We start from the raw sequence: 27,283 nt of genomic DNA, 5'->3' as shown, positions 1-27,283 counted from the left end.
GCATTTTCCTGAAACTACCCAGTTAGTAAGAAAGTGTTGAGATAGCCTTAATATAGATCCTTATTCAGTTACCTATTATTGCTTGTTGTTTTTCTACCTGTTTTATATCGTTCACTGTTCTATTTTTCTGAAAATAAAATCATTAGTTTATTAGCTCTGTTGTCCTGGATGGACTAAGAATCCTGGTGGTTTGTATTTTGGGTCTGTGGGTGCTTTCTAGGAACTGTGGGACCCCTGAGAGTGTGGCCCCTTCAAAGAAATATAGATTGGTGATTCAAGATTTCCATTCACTAAATTGATGCTTATGTATATGCTCTGTAATTTTGTCCTTTATAATATAGTCTGTACCATTTTATCCACCACCAACGTTAGACTCACTGGTCTACAATTTTCCAAATTACATTCCCCTCCTCCCCAATCACTCCATCCTCCCCAGGCCTACCTTGTAAATGTCCTGGTGGTTCAGCGATGTCTTCGGGTCAGGAGCATCCCAGAGTTCCTCCTTCCCCCACTGGCTGCGCTACATCAATGGTGGTCAAGACTGCCATGGGAGGTCACAGCCGCCCTTTTGTAATATCCATTTCCAATTGCAAAATGGCAGCCGCGAAGCTACTGCAGGAAGTTGTGGCCACAATCTTTACAATGCAGCCGATGGGGCAGGAACAACTTGGGATGCTGTTGCCCTGAAGACACCACTAGACCTCCAGGACCTTTATAAGATAGGCCTGGGTAGGACGGATTTGGTGGTGGTGGTGGGGGGGGGGGGGGGGGGGGGGGGACGACGACGACATGTTTTTTGTCGGGGAGGTGGGGGGGGGGGGGGGGGGGGGCTGGCTTGCGGTGGCAGAGCAGAGCTACAGTTTCAGGTTTCCGTTGAAAATGCCCGTGCATTTTCATCCAAAACCTGAACCCGCATTTCAGATCGGTTTCATTGCCATAACTGAAATTCAGTCAGCCTCCAACTTGTCTGCATGCAACCACCTGGACTGCATTCTGTCAAGCAAGATTGCTGGGAGTGCTAGATTACTGAATCTGGCCCTTAAATATGGACCTGTCGGTAGTACACCAGGACCACTGTCACCACTTCAACTGCCATAGACCATAGCTGACCCCTTCCAGCCTGTAAGGTTCATCTCTAAAGTGCAAAATATAACCATTCTGCCAGAGATGGCTGTAAACGTCACCTGCTCAGACTCCATCCAGTCTCCTTAAACAAAGAGAAAGTAGTCTCGTAATGAAAGGGTAATGGAAGTCACCCTAAAAGGAAAGGGGTCTGAACCTGGAAAGACATATTGGTCTGAACCCAAGGTACAACATACTGGTCCCACTGTCTTGGAGCCTGGGACCTGCAAAAAGAGTCATCCTCAGGGAGGATGGTGCAATGGGAGATCAGGACACACGGAGTGATGTCTTCGAGCACCTGATGTACAAGGTCACAGGAACCACATTTTTCTTAGGCGACAAGAGGGCTCTCCGTATACTTGGAAGGAAACTTGGCCTACTTAGCTGGTGCAGACATTGGCCTGGTGCAGCATCTGCTGGAACCAGAGAAATACTTATGAGCTGAAGGCAGCATCAGCCCCCTTCACAGGGTGGGGTGGGGGGCATGTCAGCTCTGAGCTGGTTTTCTCTGGCTCCATATGCTGGAAGGGGTATATAACCTACTAATCTGAACTGGTATGGAATGAATAGTGAAATTTTTCTTTAACTCCAATCCCTCTCCACACCCAGAACAAATGCAGTAACATAGTAAGTGATGGCAGATAAAGACCTGAATGCCCAATAGTCACATTCATTATAAATTCAAGATTAAATCAACAATGAACATGAGATTATATACTTGATCATGGTCTTTCTTTGGTGTTTGTGGGACATAGACCATAGAAGTCCGCTCGGCTTGAGAAGTACCAAAGCAGTAGAAAGTTAAGGGTGGGACCCTCGAAAAGCAGAAGACAACACAGCCGCTCCAAACCGAGCATCCTCTTTTGCCTGAACATCCAGCCTATAATGCTTCACAAAGGAATGGATGGATGACCACGCCGCTGCCTTACAAATATCCTGTGGAGGAATAAAACTACTTTCCGCCCAAGAAGCAGCTACCCCTCGAGTAGAATGTGCCTTAAGTAACGAGGGCACTGCCCGGCGCTTCAACAAATAAGCCGAAGCAATAGTCTCCTTTAACCATCTAGCCAGAGTTGCCTTGGAAGCTGCTTCACCTTTCTTGGGACTTCCAAACAACACGAACAACCTATCCGATGTCCGAAAATCCTGTGTTCTGCTCAAATACGACCGCAAAATGCGCCGCACATCCAACTTAGCCAAGCGACATTGCAAGAAATCCCCGGCACGATCGCCCAACACTGGTAACGAAATCACCTGGTTAACATGAAAAGAAGACACCACCTTAGGAACAAAAGAAGGACCCGTCCGCAAAGTCACTTTCTCCTTAGTAAAAGACAAAAAAGGCTCCCTGCAAGACAAGGCCTGAAGCTCTGAAATTCAGCGCACCGAAGAAATGGCCACCAGAAAAACCGTCTTCAAAGTAAGATCTTTACATGTGATGGAAGCCAAGGGTTCAAACGGAGGTCCCACCAGAGCCTCCAAGACCAAATTTAAATCCCAAGGCAGAACCATCGGACAATGAGGCGGCCGAAGCAACTTCACTGCCTTCAAGAACCGCCCCATGTCCGGAGAAGCCGCCAAGGATACTCCCCGAATCTTTCCTCTGAAACAAGACAAAGCTGAAACCTGCACCGTCCTAACCCGTCCTGCAGAAAATCCCAAACTTCCACCACCAAAGCACGCAAAGGGACATAGTCCCGCTCTTGACACCAATTCTCGAAAATGTGTCACACCCGCACATATGCCAAGGAGGTAGACTTCTTACGAGACCGCAACATCGTATCAATCACCCTGGACGAAAAACCTTTCTTCCTTTCAAGAGCCAGGCCGTAAGCAAGAATGGAGAGGGGACGGCCATCTCGATCGGCCCCTGAACCAGGCGCACCCGGGGACCCAGGGGAATCGGATCCTGCACCAGCAAACGCATCAGATCTCCGTACCACAGACGACGAGGCCAATTGGGTGCTATCAGAATCACTAATCCATTCCCGGATGACGAGCGATCCACTGCACCACGCAGCCACGGCGGGAAAATGTAGAGCAACTGCTGAGTCGGCCACGGAAGGACCAACGCGTCAATGCCCTCGGCTCGAGCCTCCCTTCGACGACTGAAAAACCGGGAGACTTGCGCACTGTCGGCCGACGCCATGAGATCCAACACCGGCCGACCCCACTGCAACACTATCCGCTCGAACACGGAGGGATGGAGAGCCCACTCTCCGGGATCCAACGTGTGCCTGCTCAGAAAATCCGCGCTCACGTTGTCTACCCCTGCCACGTGTCCCGCCGAGAGACTCTGAAGATGAGCTTCTGCCCACAACTGCAACTCTGCCGCCTCTACAGCTAACCCTGGACTCTTTATTGCCCCGTCGATTTACATAAGCGACGGCCGTGGCATTGTCGGAAAGAACTCTGACTGCCTTGCCTTCTAGAAGGCTCTGAAAGAACCGAAGAGCCAACCCAACTGCATGCGTCTCCAGGCGATTGATGGACCAACACGCCTCCTCCAACGTCCACTGTCCTTGGGCTACCTGCCACAGACTATGCGCCCCCCAGCCTGTCAGACTTGCATCCGTGGTCAGCACCACCCAATTTGGAGTGTCTAGTGGCATGCCCTTCGCTAGATTTGGAAAGTGAAGCCACCAGGGAGGCTGCGACGAGCAACCACCAGCAAAGAGAGCCTCTCCTCCAAACACTGGAACTGAGGGGGCCAACAAGTCAACAAAGCTTCCTGCAACTGTCTCATATGGGCCCTGGCCCAAGGAACTATCTCTATTGTTGCCGCCATCAGGCCCAGCACCTGAAGATACTCCCGCGCCAAAGGCGGCCTCTGTGCCCGGAGCTGACGGATCTGAGCCTGCAGCTTGGAAATGCAAGGAGCTGTCAAAAACACCCGGCCTCTCTTCGTGTCGAAACGGACTCCCAGATACTCTAGGGACTGCGACGGAACTAGGTGACTCTTGGCCAGATTGACAACCCAACCCAGCGATTGCAAAAAGGTCACCACCCGGGCGGTGGCCTCCTCGCTCTCCGACCTTGTTTTGGCTCGAATCAACCAGTCGTCTAGGTAAGGATGAACCAAAATGCTCTGCAAACATAGCGCTGCCACCACAACCACCGTCACCTTGGAAAAGGTGCGAGGAGCCGTTGCCAGGCTGAACGGAAAAAGCACAAAACTGAAAGTGTCTCCCTAACACCACAAAGCGAAGAAAACGCTGGTGCGCCTCCAGGATGGGGATGTGCAAGTAAGCCTCCGTCAGATCTAAAAAAGTCAGAAACTACCCTTCCTGAACCGCTACAATGACTGAGCGTAACGTCTCCATCCGAAAGGAAGGAACCTTTAGAGCCGCATTGACCTTCTTGAGGTCCAAAATGGGCTGAAAAGAATCCTCCTTTTTGGGAACCACGAAGTAAATGGAGTAACAACCCGTTCCTCGTTCTCCTGGAGGAACGAGCACTACAGCACCTAAACCGATCAGACACAACAGAGTATTTCGCACTGCTCTCACCTTGCACCTTGAATGACTAGGAGACATGAGGAAGAAATCGGACAGAGGACTGTCGAACTCTAGCACGTACCCATCTCTCACTATCTGCAGCACCCACTGGTCTGACGTGATGTGGACCCACCTCTGGTAAAACAAGCATAAGCGAGCCCCCACGCAAACCAGAGGCTGGGTCCCCAAACCATCACTGAGACACACGGGACAAACCGTTCGCTCCCGCCGAGGGATCCCGCCCCCCACGGCGGCCACCTCGAAAGGACTGAGTTCTCTGGAAAAAATGACCCCTAGTCCCACCAGAGGACCTACCAGGCCGATACCGCCGAGCTTCCCGAAACCGTCCGCGCACCGCAGACCCCCTAGAAGCCTTAGGGCGAAGCTCCGGAAGCCAAGGAACCTTAGCATCACCAAGACCCCTCACCAACTTATCCAATTCTTCTCCAAAAGCAAAGAACCTTTAAACGGAAGCGAACACAGTTTAGCCCTGGAAGCAGCATCTGTCACCCAGCCCCGCAACCATAGGGCCCGTCGAGCTGCCACCGCTAGGGTCATGTTCTTAGCCAAAGCCCGCAACACATCGTACAGCGCATCTGCCAAGGAGGACGACCCCATCTCCAACTTTGACAAATCTTGAATTAAGGAGGCCCTATCAGCCTGCGGGCTATCTAGAAGCCGCTCAGCGCAGCGGAAACAAGCCCGAACCACCAGACCTCCACAAACCGACGCTTGCAATGCCAAAGCAGACAAGTCAAAACTGCGCTTCAGAAGTCTCCAACTTCCTGTCCTGAGGGTTCCGCAACGCAGCCCCCCCCCCCCCCCATCCACAGGAATTGCTGTAGCCTTAGTCACCGCCGTCACCACGGCATCCACGGTCGGCGGTTTTACAGAATCTCTATCCTCCTGCAGAAGGGGGTAGAGCTTAACAATGGCCCGAGCTACTTTACACTGAGCTTCCGGCGAATGTCACTCCTGCGTAATCATTTCTCGCAGATCCACGTTCATAGGAAAAGTACAAGAAACCCGTCTGATCCCCTTAACCAGCGGGTCCTGCTTCTCGTCTGCTAACGGGGCTGCCGCCGTATCAAACTTGAGTCACAGAAACCTGCTCAATAAAGGTCCGACAATTCATCCCTCTGAAAAATGCAAACCACCGAAGGGTCCTCCCCAGGCTGCACAAGCTCCTTATCCTGTCCAGCCAACGACCCCTCATTCTCTAAGAGACTAAAGTCGCCCTCCGAATCCGGAGGAGAAAAACTCTCCAAGTCCTCAGACCACTCTACACATGGTCTCTTAGCACTCCACCGAGCCCAGAAGCCAAATCCAACTCCCACAAAGCCCCATAAGCCACAAATCTGCAAGAGCTGTGGTGAAGATTTCATTCTGGGGAGCAAGGAGAAGACATACAATCAAGAGTGTTTACTCCACTCCTGCTGAAAGGATTTCATTCTCATAGAGGGTATTTCTGCTTTACCTTTCTTGAGCGTTTCCTCTAGCAGCCTCTGCTCTTCTTCCTCCTTTGCTCGATAATAAGCGATACGTCTGTCATCTCTGCGCTGTCTCTTCCGCTCCTCCAGACGCATTTTTCTTGCTTCTGCCAGCCTTTCCTCAAACTGCTGGAGTTTCTCCTGTAATGTAGGTAAAGGATTAAAAACAAAAAGCTTTCTAGGATTAACAAGTAACAGGCAAGTAGTAAATTTAAAACATGTAAGAGAAAGTAATTTTTTTTTTCACTCAACAAACTGTGTAATTTGTAATCAGACGTTGTGGGTAAGGCAGTTAGCTCAGTTGGGTTTAAAAAGGGTTTAGACAAGTTGCTGAAAGAAAAATTCATAATAAGAAAAGAAGGGAAATTATCAAAAGTAAAAGGATCACCTATAAATCCAGACCAAGCAGTAAAGAGGTGAGTCACAAAGTAATAATCACCACCTATATATATTTAATATATATAAATATTTAAAAGAGTGGGGAACATTATACCAGGACACAGTATAAACTGAACAGGACACGAGACCTCTTAGAGCATAAAGCTATTTCAGGTCACAACATAGGATAGTTTAAATCATTTGTGATCCCACTCAGAAAACGTAGTCTCTAATGTGGTAAAAAACAAACAAACAAACAAACAAACAAACAAACAAACAAACCCCAAACACCACTAACATATGGAAAAAAAATCTGAAAAAACATTCCACCAAAGTGAAACAATAATAATTACAGTTATTAAATATTAAAGAGTTGCACGGGGACAGAAATCCAACCCGTCCCCACTGAAATCCAACCCATCCCCATCCGTCCCTGTGGGGAATCTAACCCATCCCTGCCCGTCCCCGCAGGGAACCTTACCCATCCCCGCAAGAATTTAACCTGCCCTCACCCAGTCCCATAAGAATTTAATGGTAAATTTTAAAAAATTCCTGTTGGCTCTCTGTCTCTGAGCCTCAGCACTGCAGGCAAGGAACGAACGGAAGTTGGAACACTCTGGTGCGCACATGTAAGACTTCTCTGATTCACTGGCACTGTATGCTGAAAGATCACCACAAGCACACGCCAGTAGGTCAGGTGACATCTAATGCTCATGCCTATGTCAGAGCTGAGGTCTGCGCCATCAGCCCGAGAACAGAGAGGATTAATAGTAACACAGTAAATAACAGCAGATAAAAACCAGATTGGTCCATCCAGTCTGCCCAATAGTCACAATCATTATCAATTCATGATAAAATCAACAATGAAAAAAATTTCTCAGAAATCAAGAATAAATGGGAACAGGAGTCGGTAGGGCCTATAGCAAATTGGGATGTGGGAGCCACGCTAAGGGATGTCCCAGCTTTGGCTTTTGATGAAAGATTACGAGAGTGTGGCTATAGAGTGGTTATGCGGGCATACATGGCCAGACAACAACTGTCCCATATGGGAAATCCACAGGAGACCAGGTGTGTTAAGTTTGGGCAGTCTCCTCATACTCTTTTTCATGCCTTTTGGGATTGCCCAGGGGTGCGTGAGTTCTGGGATCGTATTTGGAGGTACACGAGTCAACTCTTAGGGACCCTAGTGTCTGGGACTTGGGCACATTATGTCTTAGATACACAACAGGCTTTCAATACGCAAACCAAGGGGGCTCAATTGTTATGCCGCAGGATGTGCCTGGTGGACCGTAAGTGTATTTTGCAATATTGGATATGCTCAAACACACCGCCTTATTGGCACTGGAGGAACCAGGTGCATCTCTTGGCAACATGGGAAACTAGGGAAGCGAAGGGGTCAAGGAAACGATTACAACGTTTTACACAGATATGGAATCCTTATATTCAGAAAATGAGTCCAAGGGGCCGCAATATGCTTCTTAACTTGACACACTAATATGATATTTATGACTTTCCTTTAGATTTACAATGAAACCATATGTTACTCTCTGTTTGACAGTAGGGAGAATCGGGGAAAGGGGGGGGAGGCTCATTTGGACTATCAGAGTCCAAGTCCAAGTGGGAAGAGGAGATGGGGGAACAAGGGTAGGAGGGTGGAGGGGGAGTGTTGGGAGGAGAGAGGGGAAAGGAATGTATACAGGGATTGAGAGGGTGAGGGGGGGGAGACTGTTGTTACAATATAAAAAACTGATGACAATTTGCAATGTTCTGGAATGTTGTCACCTGATATGACGGTGTTGTGTGTACTGATTAGTCATCAATAAAATGTTGAAACATAAATCAACAATGAATGTGATATTATATACTTCATTATGGTCTTTCTGTGGTGTTTCTGGGACATAGACCATAGAAGTCTGCCTGGCCCTATCCTTATGTTCCAACTGCTGGAGTTGCCCTCAAAGCCCACTCCAACCTATTCATCTTCTCATTTGCGGGACACAGACCATAAAAGTCTGTCCAGCACTGTCCTCATGTTCCAGCCACTAAAGTTGCTGTCTAAACCCTTTCCAGCCCATCCTAAACCAGATTGCCACATATGAGACACAGACCATACAGGTCTCCCATAACAGCCCTAGTTCATCACAGCCAGAGTCAACATCTAAGTGTCATGCAACACATCAACACACATGCAGCCATTTAAGTTTAGGTTTTTTTTATAACTTCCATTTTCTAATTAGAGATCCTCTGTGTTCATCCCATGCCTTTTTGAATTTCACCACCATTTGAATCTCTACCACCTCCTTAATGGAGACTTTCAACATCTGTGCTGTTAAAGCAAGGAGGAGGAGGAAGAGGAGACAGCACTCAAAGAACTTGGTACTCGGTAGGTGAGAGGCTGGCACAAGTGCAGCATACACTTCCACGAGAACCTCACAGGAACTGCTTCCGCCCCCACGGGATCCCCGCAGAACTGCTTCCGTCCCTGCGGGAATCCTGCGGGTTCCGCGGGATTCCCGCGAGCCCCGTTCCAGTGCAGGTCTCTATTAAATATCCTTCAACTCTTAAATATTCACAGCAAATTCTTGAAACATCAAACAAAAATAAAAATCCACTTATCTGTTCCAAACCAGTACTGCTAACCGAGCCCATAGTAACTGGGCTCAGTTACCATATTGGTTTGGAACAGGAAAGTGTTCAGTTCCCCACTCTTAAATATTTGATAAAAATGATAAAAGATTCATAATCACTGTGCCTCACCTCTTTACTGCTTGTTTTAGAAAAAATTCGCAAACCATTATTAGCTAGCTATTTAAGCTTGGAAAAGAAACCATTTATCTTTGGGTAGGAGCAATAAGGAATGCATCTTGGGATTCTGCCAGGACTTGTGACATGCTTTAGCCGCTGTCAAAGACAGGGCACCAGGTCTGATCAATCTTTTGTCTGACCCAGCATGAAACATCTTACATTCTAATGTAGTTTGTAAATCTGGGGACATATAAAGAGATGTCCACAGAGGAAAAAGTATGTGATGTTCCCAAATCTAAAAACAGACAAACATGAGTCAGTCTTGGCTTTATATTAGGGATTAATGTAGCACTGGAATGGAACCCACTGCCAGAAGAGACTGTCAACAGGTTACGAACAGTGCAAAAAGCAAGGAGATAAAAGACAAGTCAGCTGAAGGTATGAAGTAAGAGCTGTAATTATGGAACGTGTGAGATTAAAGGACAGGGCAGGAATAGAGTAAGAGGAGATCACCACACAAGACCACTAAATACGAACCAATACCAGGGCAAAGTTTTGTTGCAGAAAGAAAAACAAGTCTATTTACCTCATAAACGGACTGCCGGGAGGCTTTTAGTCTCTCCACAAACAAGTCTTTGTCTTCCAGCATGCGGGACATTCTATTCTTATGTTCCAAGGCCTTCTCTCGTTCCAGCTTCATGGTGGTGATCTGAAAATCACATATTGTGTTAACTGGGAATGCATACATGTCACACCTCAACCCAAAAAGTTCCATGTTTCATGCAGGTCTGAAATAAAGAGGAAGGAAAGCATGAATCCATACAGATTAAATTTATCAATGACTGGGTACCACCTTAGAAACACAGTAAATGACAGTAGATAAAGATCAGTCTGGTCTATCCAGTTTACCCACTAAAGTGGTTAGGATTGAACTTTTTGCCAGAGGTAGAAACTTAAACTAACAACCTACAGAATTAAAAAGGATAGTAGCAAAGTAGCACTCAAATTGTCTTAAAACAAAAAGGAGAGGATGCAGTGCATATGAGCTGAATTAGGAAGGTAGCATAGCTGCAAAGGTCACTAGGGCAATCTAATTACTGTATTAACTTTCAAAGGGTTTGTCTGAATCAAAACTATATAGAGAGGAAAGGTCTCAGGTAATCTTCTTTCTGAGGAGTTCTGAGAGAAAAGGACATTTCTCTGGGTAAGTGAACATTATTTTGCTCTGTGCTTTGGTGATTTAAAGAAAGAGATAAAAGAGAAATTGTAGGTTTGTTGATAAAGAGCTTGAATTAAAAGAGCAAACTTTATAGTTTCCATAGAGTAAAACCTTTTCCCTTATAGTTTTAAACTTAAGTTTCTACCTCTGGCAGATAGTTCAACTGTCACAGCATACAGCCTCTACAAGACACAGCAGGGCCTAGTTCTGCATTCATTCCAGCTCACCCCTAGCACATCTCTTCATTTATAGTCTTACAAGCCGTAAAGTCCGTTACAATGGGCAAGTTGTTTTGTTTCTGAAATGTAAAGAGAGAGAGAGTGAGAGTGTGTGTGTGTGCGCCTCTGTTCTCCCCCTCGCAGAGCTGTGACTGACACAGAGAACCTTGGGAGCAGCACTACCATGTGCACAGAGCCGGAGCACTTCTCTCACATCCTCCGGTCCCACGCCAGACCTTTTCTCTCTTCGGAACCGGCTCTACTCCTTAAAAGGAGCCGGTTCCTTTAAAAGAAAAGATTTCCCGGCCTTGCGTCTGACGCCGACGCAGGGCCAATCAGAGCCCCAGAACACTCCCCAAGCTTTCAGGCTTCCCCCCTCCATCTCTGTAACAACGCCTCAAAACCACCAGCGATCCCAATCTCCTCCCAACTCCCGTCTTCAATTTCCACGATGGGAACCGCCGCCCACCTCATCCCAACACCACTGGAGGCCTCAGGCATTGCATCCCTGCACCGCCCCAGATACATTTTAAACTAAATTAAAGCGCTGGCTGTTCTTGTGAGCGATGTGGTCTGGAGGCTCGCGCTGGAGGGGGCGTCGTCGAGAGAGACCTGTGACATGTAGCGCGTCACTCTTCATTTATATAGTAGGATAGTCAGTTATTCTAATTAGGATAACAAGAGGGGAGTTTTCACTACAGAGTTTTAATTACATTTCATTTCGTGCAGAGAACCAAACACTAAATAAAACGCACAATATACCATATAATTGTAAGGCTCTTCATATTAATCTAATATCCCTAGTACCTTAACAAGTTTTAATTAAAGAACTCACTACTACTAAGATGCAGACAGTCCAGCAGCAAGAGGTGTGCTGTCCAGTCTTTTGCACCGAGTGTCACATGTATGATAATCTCCCAAATGGCAAGACGATGTAAGTCAAATCAAATATGTGTGTGTGCTCGATGCAAAGCGCTCCTAGCTCTCAAAATCAGTTTGTTCTCTTCAGACTAGAATAGCAGACTTAGAAGAGCTGAGGGAGACAGAGGTACATAGATGAGACCTGCAGGGATACTGTAGAGAAGTCCCACCTCCAGTCTGGCAAACCCTGTGCTACCTTGGAGGAGGGAGGTCTCACAAAAGGAGAGCATCATTAAGGTGAAGTAGGAAGTAATCTTGTAGCCATGACCTGCCCACCAGGGGATGCAATATCCTCTTATACTAAGGATGTGTCTCCAGAGGCTTCCGCCCAGAAGGGAAGGGTTAGGACAGCTATTGTAGTTGATGATTCAATCATTAGTCATGTAGACAGCTGGGTGGCTGGTGGAGGTGATGATTGCCTGGTCACTGGCCTGCCTGGTGTGAAGATGGCGGACCTCACGTGTCACCCAGACAGAATTATAGATAGTGCTGGGGAGGAGCCAGCTGTCTTGGTACATGTGGGTACCAATGACATTGGATAACTGTGGGAGGGAGCTTCTGGAAGCCAAATTTAGGCTCTTAGGTACCTGATGACTGGAGGAGGCCAACGTAATGCTAATTTTTAAAAAGGGTTCCAAGGGTGAACCAGAAAATTACAGACCAGTGAGCCTGACTTCAATGCCAAGCAAAATAATGGAGACTAATAAAGAATAAAATTACGGAACACACATAGAAAAATATGGTTTAATGGGACAGAGTCAGTCAAGGGAAGTCTTGCCTCACCAATTTGCTTAATTTCTTTGAAACCATGAATAAACACGTGGATAAAGGTGAGCAGATGAGGTAGCGTATTTAGATTTTACATAAGAACATAAGAATAGCCATACTTGGTCAGAACAATGGTCCATCTAGCCCAGTATCCTGCTTCCAGCAGTAGCCAATTCAGGTTACAAGTACCTGACAGAATCCCAAATAGTAGGAAGCATAACGCTACTGATCCCAAGGACAGGCACTGCCTTTCCTCATTTCTATCTCAATAGCAGACTATGGACTTTTCCTCCAGTAACTTGTCCAAACCTTTTTTTAAACCCAGACATTAACTTTTGATACCACATCCTCTGGCAATGAGATCAACAGCTTAACTATTCACTGAGTGAAAAAATATTTTTTCCTATTTATTTTAAAAGTAGTACCATGTAACTTCCTTGAGTGTCCCCTAGTCTTTGTACTTTTTGAAAAGAGTAAAAAAATAGATTTATGTTTACCCATGCTACACCACTAAAACATTTTGTAGACCTCTATCATATCCCCCCTCAGTCATCTCTTTGAAGCTGAGCCCTAACCTCTAAAGCCTTTCCTCATAGGAGAGGAGTTCCATCCCCGTAATCATTTTGGTTGTCCTCCTTTGAACCTTTTCTGATTCTGCTATATCTATTTTTAATATACAGCAACCAGAACCGAATGCAATGCTCAAGGTGAGGTAACACCATGGAGCGATACAGAGGCATTATAATATTCTTTGTCTGATTTTCTATCCCTTTCCTAATAATGCCTAGCATCCTGTTTGCTTTTTTGGCTGCCGCTACACACTGGGCAGAAGATTTCAACATATTGTCTCTAATGGCACCTAGATCTTTATTCCTGGGTGTTAACTTCCAAGGTGGACCCTAGCATTAGGTAACTATGATTTGGATTAATCTTCCCAATGTGAATCACTTTGCCACATTAAATTTCATCTGCCATTTGGACGCCCAGTCTTCCAGCTTCCTACGGTCTTCCTGAATTTTTCACTATTGCATATGTTCTAACAACTCTGAATAGTTTTGTGTTGTCTGCAAATTTAATCACCTCACTTGTCGCTCCCATTTCCAAATCATTAATAAATATATTAAATAGCACCAGTCCCATTGAGAGAGCTGGCCATTTAACCCTACCCTCTGTTCTCTATCCATCAACCAATTCCTAAACCACAACAGAACATTGCCTTCTATCCCACGATTCTTTAACTTTCTCAAAAGTCTCAAGAGAGACTTTGTCAAATGCTTTCAGAAAGGGTATGATACATACCTGTAGCAGTTGTTCTCCGAGGACAGCAGGCTGATTGTTCTCACGACTGGGTTGACGTCCGCGGCAGCCCCCACCAACCGGAAGAAGCTTCGCGGGACGGTCGGCACGCAAGCCACGCCCACCGCGCATGCGCGGCCGCCTTCCCGCCCGTGCGCGACCGCTCCCGCCAGTTTATCGACACCTTCAAAGAAATGAAAAAAATTGGTGAGGCAAGACGTCCCTTGCCTGAATCCATGTGGACTCTGTCCCATTAAACCAAGTTTCTCTATGTGTTCAGTGATTTTATTCTTTATAATAGTTTCCACTATTTTGCCTGGCACTGACGTCAGGACTTATCAGATCCCTTTTTATATTTCAATAATTTTTATTGATGAACATCCAAGATACTGAAAAAACATATATAACTCACTAGGAGACATTGCATATGAAGCACAATAAGCATATAATTTATACCACATTAGTTCCTAAAAGCATTGTCATCCAATAAAGTTTTCTCCCCTTTTTATTCTCCCCAAACCCTCCAATTCTATAACAATGCAGCTACCAAGAGGGAGTAGCCCAAAGAGCCTGTGTTCTGATGGCCCTCTGGTGTTTCCCCCCCAAGGACCTCCCTATAACCTTTTATTCCCACCCCTCCACCCTCCCTTTCCCATCAGACATTAGTTATGGGTCAATAGGTCACAGTCAAGGTTAGTCTATCAGTCACATATTTAAGAGGGAGCTTTTCGCTTTGGGAGCCAAGGAATCCAAAAACGGGCCCCATCTTATACAAAAACTTTTAAACTCCTTTATGTCCCCTTCTATCATCATCATACGTTCAGTTCGTATACATTGTACCATCCGCATTCGCCAGCTCTGAAGAGATGGACCTTTCGGGGATAACCACTCTGCAAGAATGGACTTCTTGGCAAGCAAAATAACTCGTTCTGCAAAGCTGGTAAAACCTTTCGGCTTTGGGTTAATTAAGCAGGGTTTTCCAAATAACAAGAGCGGCGAGCCGGACCATCGCGCTTTCCATAGAGCTGAAACTCCTGCCAGCAGGGCCTCCCAAAAGTTATGAATTTCTGGGCAAGCCCAGAACATGTGGCCCAATGTCGCCCCTTCAGCCTGGCACTTGGGGCACCTCCCATCTGGAGAGGCCCCCGCGTAGAATGCTCGTCTAGGTGGCATGTGCATCCGGAAGGCAAAGCGGTATTGTAATTCCCAATGGTCCGCCAAGATGGACACTCTGTGCAGCGATAACACATGTTCCTTAAGTAAGCCCGGTGACACCTCTATCGATAGGTCCTTGCTCCAAGCCTCTGCATATTTGCCGAAATCCGGTTCAGAAATTGTGTCTTTAATGTGTCTTAGGTGGAATCTTAATGGGACTCTTACTTGAGATCCCAAAGTAAACGCCTCTGATAATTCCTCCTGAACATCCTCCGCCAGCAATTCCCATGACAGGCTCCTTGTATAATGTTTTAACTGCCAGTAGTGAAAATAGTCTTTGGGGTGGAGTAGGCCTCTTTTTTGCAATTCCTGAAACGATTGTAGTTTCCCTTCTTTAGTTAGGAGCTGTTGCAAGTATATGACGTCACGCTCTTTCCATTGTTTAAAGATGCTATATAGCATTCCTGGGGGAAATTCAGGATTCCCACATAATGGTAGAAATGGAGTGATTTTTGGTGAGAAGTGGTGTAGTCTGCATATCCAGTTCCATGCTTTCTGCGCCTGGGGCAGGATGTTGGCTATCGTCAAGAGTGGAGAGGCTCCCCCACTCCCATGAAGGCAGCTACTAAAATGGATTGGTGCGAATAAGTTCAGTTCCATAGTTGTGGCTGAGAAATCCCCAGAGTTGCGAAACCAGTCTGTTACATGTCTCATGGCACTTGCAATCGCCAAGTGCCGTACACTTTGTAAACCTAGCCCTCCATATTCTTTGGGGACATATAGTTTGTCTAGAGGAAATCTAGGTTTCTTCCCCCGCCATAGAAATTTCCTTAGCAATCCATTCAATCTCCTTTCATCCTCATTAGTGAAGTGTAGGGGTAATGTTTGGAACATGTATGACCAGCATGGTATAACCATCATATTATAGAGCGCGATTCGTCCCAAAAGGGAAATAGGTAGACCCCGCCACTGCTCTAGTTTTCTAGCAGTATCCCGCATTAATTTCCGAATGTTCACCTCATATAGACAGCTTAATGTCCGAGGGATTAATACTCCCAAATACTTCATCTCTGACCCAGCCTTCTGCAGTGAGAAATCATTAGGGGGAGAGCCATCTCCATGGTCTTGCAATCTCATCACTTGGGATTTTTCCCGATTAATTTGAAACCCTGATATGTCTCCAAAGCTGTCTATCTCTTTTAAAAGAGTTGGTAAAGCTACCCTTGGATCTGTAGAAACAATTAACAAATCATCTGCAAAAGCAAGTGTCTTAACCCGTTCTCCTCCCACCGTCACCCCTGCCACCCCTTCCCTTCGCTGAATGTTTCTTATCAGTGGTTCTATAGCAATAATGAACAGGAGAGGGGACAGGGGACATCCTTGTCTGGTTCCTCTTTCTATATCAATTTGTTTAGTTTTTTCTCCATTAATCAGCACAGCTGCTTTGGGATTAGAATAAAGAGATCTGATGGCCCCTAATGCCCAGCCTTTCACACCTACGAACTGTAGTACTTCAAACATATAATCCCATCCTACCTTATCAAACGCTTTTTCAGCGTCCAGGCTAACCAGCATTGTTTCAAATCCCGCCTGCTGTGTCTGGGCCAAGGCTAACAGTAATCGCCGTACATTGGTTCCTGCGTGCCTATTCCGAATAAACCCCACTTGTTCTTGACCAATAAGCTTGGGTAGGCTCTCCTGTAGTCTATTAGCTAGCAGTTTTGCAAGTATTTTTACATCCACGTTAATTAATGAAATCGGTCTATAGGAGCCGGCTTGGTTCTCGGGTTTTCCTGGCTTAAGCAACAATGTGATTAAGGCCTCATTAGCGTAGGCTGGAAATTGCCCCTCGGCCACCACCTCTTCAAAATATGAATGCAGGGGGCCCACCAAGTGCGGGCCTAAGATCTTATAAAATTCACTAGGGAACCCATCTGGGCCTGGAGCTGAGTTTGAAGGGAGAGACTGAATAATGCCCTGCAGTTCCTCTCCCGTGATGGGGCTGCAGAGTTTCTCCGCTTCCAATGCCGATAACACTGGCATATCAGCTTTTTTCAGATAATTAGTAATAGTTACCCAAGATGGGGAGGGGAGTTTCGTATACAAATCCCTGAAGAACTTATAGAACACCTGTTGCACTCCTTCTTTTCCATGTTGAATATGACCTGCCCCGTCTTTAACCGCCACTACCACTCTAGGCCCATCCCAAGACTTAACCACCCTTGCTAACATTGTTCCAGTTTTATTGCCGAATCTTTGGAAACGGAATTTTGTTGCTACTAATACTTTGGAGGCTCTTTCATGTAGTAGGGAGTTTAAGGCTATTTGGGTTATTTTCATCTGTTCCCGATTGTAATTTGTTGGGGCCGCAGCGAACCTACGCTTAGCCTTCCCCAGGTTACGTTCCAAATTAAAAATCGCCTTTGTTATCTTCCGTTCACGTTTCACCGTAAAGGCAATCACAGCACCCCGCATGACAGCTTTCGCTGCTTGCCAAAATAAAGTAGGGTTGTCCTTATGCCTCCCGTTGAATCTAACATATTCTTCCCAGCTTTTTGACAAATACATTTTAAAGGCCGGGTCATTGGCTAGGTATGTAGGAAATCTCCACCCTCTTCCCCTTGTTCCTAGATCTCGGCCTTCCAAATCTAGCCAGACCACTGAGTGATCCGATATTTCTTCCGGGCCGATCTCTACTGCACTCACATGGGAAAATATCCTTCGGTCTACCAATATGTAATCTAATCGAGAGAGAGTCCCATGTGCCCTCGAAAGGTGCGTATAGTCTCTCTCCCCCGGGTGTAAAACCCGCCAAGAGTCCACCACCTGAAGGGCCTGTATAAATTGAGTTAAAATTCGTGATTCTGGCCCCCTCCGGACCCCCCCCCCCCCCAGAGGAGGAGCTATCTAGAGTGGGATCTGCAACTAAATTGAAATCGCCCAGTACAAGCAGAGGTAATGAGCTATGGGGCTGACATACCTGGATCAAATGGTCATAAAAGGGTCTCCCCTGCTGATTGGGGGCATATATCGCTACTACCAAGTATTCAACGTGTTGTAGCCAAAGGCGTACCACCACATATCTCCCCTCCGGATCGCTGCCCACTAAGTGTGTCTTAGCCACCACCCCCCTTCGTATTAGAATTGCCACCCCGCTTCTCCTGCCTTTGGCCTCTGCCCCATATATCTCTCCTACCCAAGTTCGTTTCAATTTCTTCAGTTCCTCCTGAGACAACCTTGTTTCCTGAATGCAGGCTACATCTGCCCTATGTCTTTTTAGAGCCTGTAAAATCTTTGTCCTCTTAATTGGGGATGTAATGCCCCCTACATTCCAAGTTATGAACCGTGTCCGGGCACCCATATGTCTGCTACATAATGTGTTCTTCGAGTAAAATACTTAGTGACATGTGGGTAACCTAGGTGCCCAGCTCCACCTAAGCTCCCCTCTTCCTTAATCTGTAGCCCTATGACCATTCCCTGTCTATTTTCACAATTATATACGTCTACCCCCCCCTTCCCCTTCTTTCTCCCTTCCTTGCCCTCCCCCCACCCTCCCATAGCTCCCCCCCTCCCTCCATCTGCCCATGCCCTCCTCTTTCGCAACATCTACTAAAAGAGAGCTGGTCTATGGATGGTAGGGGACCCCCTCCCCCCCCCAGCATTCGCTTCTTTATCATCCATTCTTCCATTCAATACAAGTTGTGCCCAATATATATCAATCCCCAAACAAACTGGATCAGTGTACAGTGCAACTTAACACGCGCTAATTAAATGGTCCATTTACCAATTGTCAGTGCGCAACTATTGTTTAACCTCGGGTTCCACTTCGGCCCGTCTTCCTTAATTCTCATCAGCCATTCTGTCCCGCAGGGGAAGGAGGGTTCTCCCTTAGCAGGCCCTGAGCCTCTTCCGGCGAATGGTACATTTTCCAGCGGCCTACTTCCAGCACTTTGAGCTGAGCCGGGTACAATAACATAAATCGTTGATTTTTCGATGCCAGCTGGCGGCATACTGGCCCAAAAGCCTTCCGGCGCTCTTGCAGGGCCGCAGAATAGTCTTGAAAAATTTTTATTGCTGCTCCGTCAAATGACAGTGTATCCCATTTAGAACGGGCTCCTCTCAAGATTTCTTCCTTATGTATGAAGTTATGTACTTTGATTATGACCACACGTGGTCTGTTACCTCCTGCCACCTTTCTTCCCAGACGATGCGCTCTTTCTAGGCAAAGTGGGCCTGCGCTATCTGAAAGCGCGAACTCTGATTTCAACCAGTTCTCAAGCTGGGTCGGAAGGGCTCGATCTGACACCGACTCTGGAATTCCGATCAATCGGAGGTTAGATCTCCGAGATCTATTTTCTAAGTCATCTAGGTGTTTAGCTTGTGTGCGCAACATGGTCTGTAGATCTTGCACTGTGGATTCACTTTCTCTATTCAAGTCCTCCAGCTCAGACACACGCACTTCGAGTTCCCCCGTTCTTCTAGTCGTTTCTCCGAGCAGCAGCTCTACACCCGCCATTTGTTCTGATAATTTGGTAAGTTCAGGCTGTAATGCCGCTTTCACTGCATCTGTAATTTGTTGTACCTGTGACGGGTGAAATCTCGGAGGGGAATCCGCCGTCGGGTCAGGCGCCATCTTGGCTTCTCCTGTTCCACGCAATTTCTCGGCGCTTTTTTCCCCCGATTTCAGCGCGGATGCCCGAGTTTCTTTAGTAATAAAGGGATCCATCGATAGTCAATAGTTTTCCTTCCGTTTCAGGATGATTTCATTCAGATTTCACTCGTTTTTACTGGGGTTAAAGGAGGGAAACCCCGGAGAGAAGAAAGACGCGACTCTCTTCCTCAGACCATCACGTGACCCCCCCCCATCAGATCCCTTTTTAAAAAACAGGAGTCACTGGCCACCCTCCAATCTTCAGGTACTATGGATGATTTTAACAACAGTTTACAGATCACTAACAGCAGATCTGCAATTTCATATTTGAAATTGGAACGTTACTTACTATTTGGATTTCTGCCAGGTACTTGTCACCTGGACTGGCCACTGTTGGAAGGAGGATACTGGGCTAGATGGACCATTGGTCTGACCCAGTATGGCCATTCTTATGAGTTCTTTCAGTACCCGAGAATGTATACCATTTGGTCCAGATGATTTGTTGATTTGGCTCAATACAAATTCCAGGTTCACTGAGATTTTTTTCAGTTCCTCCACATCGTCACCTTTGAAATCTATTTCTAGTACAGACAGATATCTTATATCTTCTTCAGTAAAGACCGAGGCAAAGAAATCATTCAGCCTCTCTGCTATGGACCAATCCTCCCCGAGCACCCCTTTTATCCTTGATGGTCTAACGGTCCCCACGGATTCCCTCACAGGCTTCCTGCTTCTGATAGTCCTGAAAAAGTTATTACTTTGAGTTTTTGCCTCCGAGGCAAGTTTCTCTTCCTATTTTGGCCTTCTTTTTCAGAAACCTTTTTACAAAGTTACTCGAGAGACTGCTGAGAAAATTAAAAAGTCATGGGATAGGAGGCAATGTTCTTCTGTGGATGAGGAATTGGCAATTGGATCAAAAATAGAGGGTAGGGTTAAATGGTCAATTTTTCTCAATGGAGAAGGGTGATGGAACTGGTGCTATTTAACATTTATATAAATGATATGGAAATCAGAATAAGTGAGGTGATTAAATTTGCAGATGACATAAAACTATTCAAAGATTGCTTTTCAACTCTGTCTAAATGACCAACAGTGCACTCTGGGTCTGTATTTTTGATTAAAAGTAATTCTGTTTGTAAACTTGAAGTTGTATATTGGGCTGATGACTAGACTATTGTGTTGTTTCTATGATGTTATGTAAAAGGTACAGAACAGTTAATAAAAACATTAAAAAAAAACTAATTCTGTTTGTGTGACAATGATTTGGAATGTGGAAGATAAGACATGGCTCTAACTAATTTGGTAATGTGCAGGGGGAGGTGGAGCATGTTTCGAGATCAGGCTGGCCACCTGGACAGAGAAACATGTGACTACATCCCCATATTCTCAAGCATTCTGTAATTTTCCTTAACTCTGAAAATGAGTTCTAAGCCTAATAAAAAGGGGGGCCTCTTAGAGTGAAATCAAAAGCTCATCTGTGGGTAGACGTATCGCACAGAAAGACCATTCCTGGTCAAGAGACTCCTGGCTATCGCTGTAAACGGGGTTTCTCCAGCTGATGACAAGAGCCTGGATGCTGATGTATATATATTATGATTATTATTGCTTTTCCTGGTCAAGAGACTCCTGGCTTTGTTTGGATGTAGTGACTCATGACCAGTGATGTGATGATCGTTTCTTTTCAACTATAGATAGGTATTATTGCTTCTCTTCAGTTATATAGCTTAATCATTGTGTATATATCTTAATCATTGTGTATCTTAGACAATAATGACTTATACACTCTCCATTTGAAGTGAACCTCTAATAAAAGTCTCATTTACCTAATACGAATCCAAAGTAATTGTTGAGTAGTCTGTGTTAGTGATTGGTGAGGCAGGGCTGTAAAACTAGAGCGGTACAACTGGTCAAGTCACTCCTGCCTCTGCCAGCTATGCAGTCAAAATGGCTGCTATGTCACAGGAAGCTGAAGCAGCCATTTTGAGAATGCAACTGCCATGGGCAGGAATGAGGATTGGAACCAGCATGGGCAAAAGCAAAATGGCTTGATTATTTATGCAGCTAGCGAGGGCAGGAACCATTCAGGTTCACTCCTGCCCCAAAGAGGCCACTAGACCACCAGTGCTTTTCAAAGGTAGGCCCGGGGAGGGCAGAATTGTTGGCAGCCCAAAGGGACAGATATTGTGTTCAATGGCAGTCACTCATTTAAAACTCTCTAATGCCCTCGTAAGGACCCCCAGAATAAAAGTTAAATGAAGTCCTTCAAAATAATCAAAAATTGCGAACAGATAAAGTTTCATGGCAGTATAATTGTTCAAGTGGTCCATTTTATTATTTGAGCAGGAGAGGATCCAGAGCAGCATGTAAGTAAAAGCCAGATCTTCTGCAGACCCCATTGTAGTAGGTATAGAGCAGATTTGAAGGATCTGGCTTAACATGTCCTGACAGGTGGAGCGGAAGGGAAGAAAAGGGGGAGAAGATTGTACATGCATGGAGCAGAAGAAAATGTGCATGGATTGAGGGAAATGGAAGGAAAGAGGGAGTATATGCCGCACAGGGGAAGGGAATGGAAAAAGTTAGAGAGGAGGGGAGAGATTCTGCATATGGTGGGGGGAGGGAAGAGATGGAAAACTAGAATGGAGAAGGGTACTGAAAATGGAATAAAGCTGATTGGGAAAAATCAGTGCCAAAATTGGATGTAGGGCAGGAAGTGAAGGAGAAAGGATAGGAGCACAGTCAGAGAGAAGCAGGTTGACCCTTACAGCAAATGATAGAAGGTTGAAGACAATAAAAGAGGAGCTCAATAAAATTTGTATGTATTTAAGGACCCAGTTTATAGAGTGGTCAATGTAATACCAGATGAGGAACACCATTTATCCGGTATGTTACTGCACAACATTAGCAGAAAGATTCTGAGCAGTTTCAATGCTAATTTCTTTCACTTTTGCCAACCAGCAAACATGCAATATCTGAGCCACTATGTGTTAATTCCTACCCTTTCTTCCTCCTGCTGCTCCCACAGCTCCATGTCATTAACTCGCTGCTCCTCGTATGCCTTCTTTATAAGAGGGATTTCTTCCAGACGCTTCGCTCTTTCAAAGTAGTCGATCTAAATAGAACAGACAGACTTAGGAACTCACTAAGGACAAAGAAACATTTAGTAGAATATTTCAAATTCATGCAACTTGCTTTTCATGGGACAGAATAAAACTTAGAAGCAGAAAACAATAGGCCGGAAGACTGCCACCTGTCTATGGAGGACTAGAAGCATGTAAAAGCAAGATAAAAGAAAAAAAATTACATCACAACAGAGAGCTAGACAAATCTCTGCAGCACTGCCCAAAGTATGAAGAAAACGCGCCCATCAGTGACAAAATCACAGATCAGTACAAGCAGGATAAGAAGTTCCTGAATATAGTGGGCTGAGATCTAAAATACATCTAATTTTAGCTGTATACACCTTGAAATCATAATGTTTATTCTAGTTGTATTTCACACCGTAAAACAAGAGGCCTCAAATAGCAAAGTAGTATGGCAAGCGTTATTTGGAAACCTAAGCTACTGAGATCATAATCTACATGGGAAAGTTACGTTTTACCTGGCAATTTACAGATGAGTCCGTGAACAGTGGGTTATGTCCATCTACCAGCAGGTAGAGATAGAGGATCAAGGAAGAACTCTGCCCATATATAGGACACAATCTTTGCCTCAGCCAGCCACTATTGCACTAACAAGGCAGCAAGATAGCCCCACAACATGGAAAACAGGTAATTCACCCCCCAAACAGAAACCTGAAGAACAAGCCTACAAATGAGAAAATAAAACCAGGGCTGGAAAACTGGGCTCATCTGTTGCAATTAATGAAAAGACAATTACCAGGCAAGACAATTTTCTCTTCCATTACACATTTAGCAACAGATGAGTCCCCAAAGAGTGGGATGTACCAATGCAGTCTTCCAAGAAGGATGGGAAACTGTGCCCACGGCGAAAAGTACCAACACCCCGAAGGAAGCATCTGTCCTGCCTGCGATATTCAGATGATAATGCTCGAAAAAATGTATGTAATGAAGACCACACCTCCAAATAGAAGAACTCCTCCAGAGAAAAAGCCTGCACCACCACCCAGTATGCAGAAACAACCTGTGTAGAGTGCACCCGCAACAAAGACGGACACCTGCCTGCCAACACATAAGCCAAAAAATATGGCCTCCTTAATCCAGCATGCATACTGGGACAAGCCAAAGGTCTATCAAGCCAAGTATCCTGTTTCCAACAGGGGCCAATTCAGGTCACAAGTAACTGGCAAGATCCTAAAACAGTAAAACTGATTTTAATAAGCAATAGCGTTGGACTTAGGAAAAACTCCATTGCTTATTTCTAGGATAAGCAGCAAAAAATGGCTTATTATTTTTTAGGAAATTATTCAAACCTTTTTAAACCCTGCTAAGTTAACTGGCTTTTACCACATTCTCTGGCAATTAATTCCTGAGTTTAATTACACGTTGAGTGAAGAAATATTTCCTCTGATTTGTTTTAAATTTACTACTTAGTAGCTTCATTGCATGCCCCCTAGTCCTTGAATTTTTTGAGACAGTAAACAAGCAATTCATGTCTACCCGTTCCACTCCACTATTTTATAGACCTCTATCATATCTCCCCTCAGCTGTCTCTTCTACATGCTGAAGAGCTCTAGCCGCTTTAGCCTTTCCTCAAAGGGAAGTCATCTCATCCCTTTTATCATTTTTGTCACCTTTCTCTGTACCTTTTCTAATTCTGCTATATCTTTTTCTTCACTCAACATGTAATTAAACTCTGGAATTCGTTGCCACAGAATGTGGTAAAGGCAGTTAGTTTAGCGGAGTTTAAAAAAGGTTTGGACTGCTTCCTACAGGAAAAGTCCATAAACCGTTATTAAATGGACTTGCAGAAATTCCACTATTTCTGGGATAAGCAGTATAAAATGTTTTGTACTTTTTTGGGATCTTGCCAGGTATCTGTGACCTGGATTGGCCACTGTTGGAAACAGGATGCTGGGCTTGATGGACCTTTGGTCTGTCCCAGTATGGCAATACTTATGCACTTATACGTATGTATGAGATGCAGTGACTAGAACTGCACACAACATTAGAGATCTGATCGCACCATGAAGCGATACAAAGGCATAACATTCTCATTTTTGTTTTCAATTCCTTTCCTAATAATTCCTAACGTTCTATTTGCTTTCTTAACCGCCACTGCACACTGAGCAGACGGTTTCAAAGTATCATCAATAATGACTCCTAGATCCTTTTCCTGGGCGGTGACTCCTAATGTAGAACCTTGCATCGCGAAGCTATAGTTTGAGTTCCTCTTTCCCACATTATCACTTTGCACTTGCTCATATTAAACGTCATCTGCCATTTGGTCTCCCGGTCTCGTAAGGTCCTCACCCGCAATGTGGGAGACCAAACGGAGAGGCATGTGCATCTCTGTCCAATGGGCCAACAAGTGTGCCTCCAAAGCCAGCGGCGCACTGAGTGCACCTAGGTGATTGACATACACCATCGGAGCTGAAAATCGTAATCCTGAAACACCAGAGACCACCGTGACCTGCTGCAGAGACCACATGTGAGCTCTTGCTCAGGGAACCACTTCCAGAGTTGCCACCATGGCGCTCAAGATCTGAAAATAATCCCAAGACCTTGGGGCCGGGAGCTGAAGAGCACATTGAATCTGTGACTGGAGTTTCTCCCTCCTGGAGACCAGAAGAAATAAATACTCTTCCCTGTTGAAAATCGAAGCACTCCCAAGTAGTCCAGATATTGGGAAGGAACCAGATGACTCTTGGGGATTGACAACTCACCCAAATTGCTGGAGGAGCTCAATCACCCAACCCATCGCTCTCCAGGGAGGAGACGGCCAGTATTAACCAGTTGTCCATGCAAGGCTGCACCCTGATGCCTTCTTGCTGCAGGAACACCGCCGCCACCAGCATTACCTTGGAAAAGGTTCTGGGAGCAGTGGTGAAATTGAATGGCATCACCCAGAACTGAAGGTTCCACTTCAGAACCGCAAAGTGCAAGAAGCGCTGATGAAGGAGCAAGATGGGACTATTCAAGTACACTTCCTTGAGGTGCAGGGAGGTAAGGAATTCCCCCGGCTGGACCACCACAACGACAGATTGTAGGGTCTGTATGTGAAATAGTCTCACTCTCAGGGACTCATTGACATGCTTGAGGTCCAGGACCAGACACAGTATGCACCGCCCTTTTTCAGTACCACAAACTAAATAGAGTAGCAGCCCATACGTCTCTCCTGCTTGGGTACCGGAACAACAGGTCCACCAGGTTCTGCGATGTGACTAACACTGCCTGGAACTAGGGCGGAGCCTCGTAAGGGGGCTCCAAGAAAGAAATCTCCGCTCCAATTGCAGATTTAAAATTGTACCCATCTCTGATAACATTTAAGACCCACTGGTCTCACGTAATTTTGGTCCACTCCTCAAAATAATTGGCAAGACACCCGCTTATCTCCTGAGAAGAGTGGACCAGCACCTCATCAATGCGAAGAACCGGGGGGGGGGGGGGGGGGGGGGGCTGGTGAGGCTCGGACTGACTTGGTGGAGCCCCTATTATTAGTCTAAAAGGACTGTTTGCTGGTACCTGGGCCTCTGAAAGGCCAGAGCCTTCCCAAGCCTGTACCATTGGCACAACCGACACCTCTAGCTGAAGAGCGAGGCATACCCTCCTGCAACTGCTGGGACTTGGGAGTCCAAACAGAAGCCTGCAACAAAATGGGAGCTTGAAGACCACGTCCGACACCCAATGGGAGAGCCAAAACAGCTGCCAAGAATATGGCCAAGGCCCGGAGAACATCTTAGAGAGTCAGCCAGATATGCCAGGCCCATCTCCAAGGAGAGCATGGGCCAGGGCCACTCGAGTCCACCAGGATATCTATCGCCTGCTGAACCCAACTCAGGCATGCCCTAGCTGCATAGGAGCTGCACACTGAAGCCTGCAGTGATAAGGCTGCCACCTCAAAGGAGAGCGAGAGAGAAGACTCCAGCTTCCTAACCTGCATGTCCTTGAAGGCAATGATGCCCTCCACCTGTAACAAAGTTTTTTTTTATGACTGTTACCACCAGAGTGCCCACCTTGGGGAGGTGAAGCTTATCCCAGTTCATCATATGATAAGGGATACAAGTGCAACATGGCCCGAGCCACCTTCAAACCTACATCCGGAATGGACCACTGTGCAGTAATAAGCTCCTGCATTGCCTCACGGACAGGGAAGAACCTAGGCGGCATCTTAGTACTGGCCATCATAGGGTTTGCGGAGGCAAAGACGTAGATGCCAGAGGTGAAATATGTAGCTCCTCCAGAGTTTGGGTAACAAAGGAGGCAATTCCTCCTTGTCAAACATCCACACCGCCATGGGATCATCTGTCTCGTTGCTGGAAGCTCCCCCTCCTTCAAGTCCTCCAACTCCAGGGACTGTACCGAAGTCATCAATAGGTCACCCTCCGAACGCGGTGGGAGAGAAAGGCGCCCCCTCACCAAGGAATGTACAACCTTTTGAAGGATGTTTCACCCAGCAATAACTGAGAGGAAGGCACGTCCCTCAAGGAGTAGAGATCTCTTCATTAAGATAACCTGGTGCATCAGTAATACAAGGAAAATGGCACCTGACCAAGCAGAGCAGTAGAAGACCCTGAGGAACCCGTCTGAGAAGGACGCAAGGCCCAGGAACCCGTATCTGACTCACATGTGAAAATCCAAGATAGCCGCCATTCCTAAGATGTGGCAGTTTCCCCTGTGCGGGAAGCTGATGGTGCTAATTCCCCG

General features: G+C 46.0%; 1 protein-coding gene and 1 non-coding gene across 4 annotated transcripts in view; both read right to left on the bottom strand.

Annotated features, from left to right (window-relative positions):
- EIF3A (eukaryotic translation initiation factor 3 subunit A) overlaps positions 1-27,283 on the bottom strand; it is a 155,231-nt gene that overhangs the window by 58,316 nt on the left and 69,632 nt on the right. For all 3 annotated transcript variants that reach the window (XM_030202628.1, XM_030202629.1, XM_030202627.1), the window contains exons 14-16: positions 22,456-22,569; positions 9,819-9,941; positions 6,097-6,250 (exon numbers count right to left, since the gene is read on the bottom strand). In XM_030202628.1, the coding sequence (XP_030058488.1) occupies positions 6,097-6,250; positions 9,819-9,941; positions 22,456-22,569 (391 nt within the window). The remainder of the gene's footprint in view (positions 1-6,096; positions 6,251-9,818; positions 9,942-22,455; positions 22,570-27,283) is intronic.
- Positions 9,514-9,637, bottom strand: LOC115471470. The gene has a single exon (XR_003942355.1). It is a non-coding gene; the product is annotated as a small nucleolar RNA SNORA54 (small nucleolar RNA).

Source organism: Microcaecilia unicolor, chromosome 5 (genome assembly GCF_901765095.1).
Source record: "Microcaecilia unicolor chromosome 5, aMicUni1.1, whole genome shotgun sequence".
Lineage (NCBI taxonomy): Eukaryota > Metazoa > Chordata > Amphibia > Gymnophiona > Siphonopidae > Microcaecilia > Microcaecilia unicolor.
This window is presented reverse-complemented; position numbering and strand designations above follow the sequence as displayed.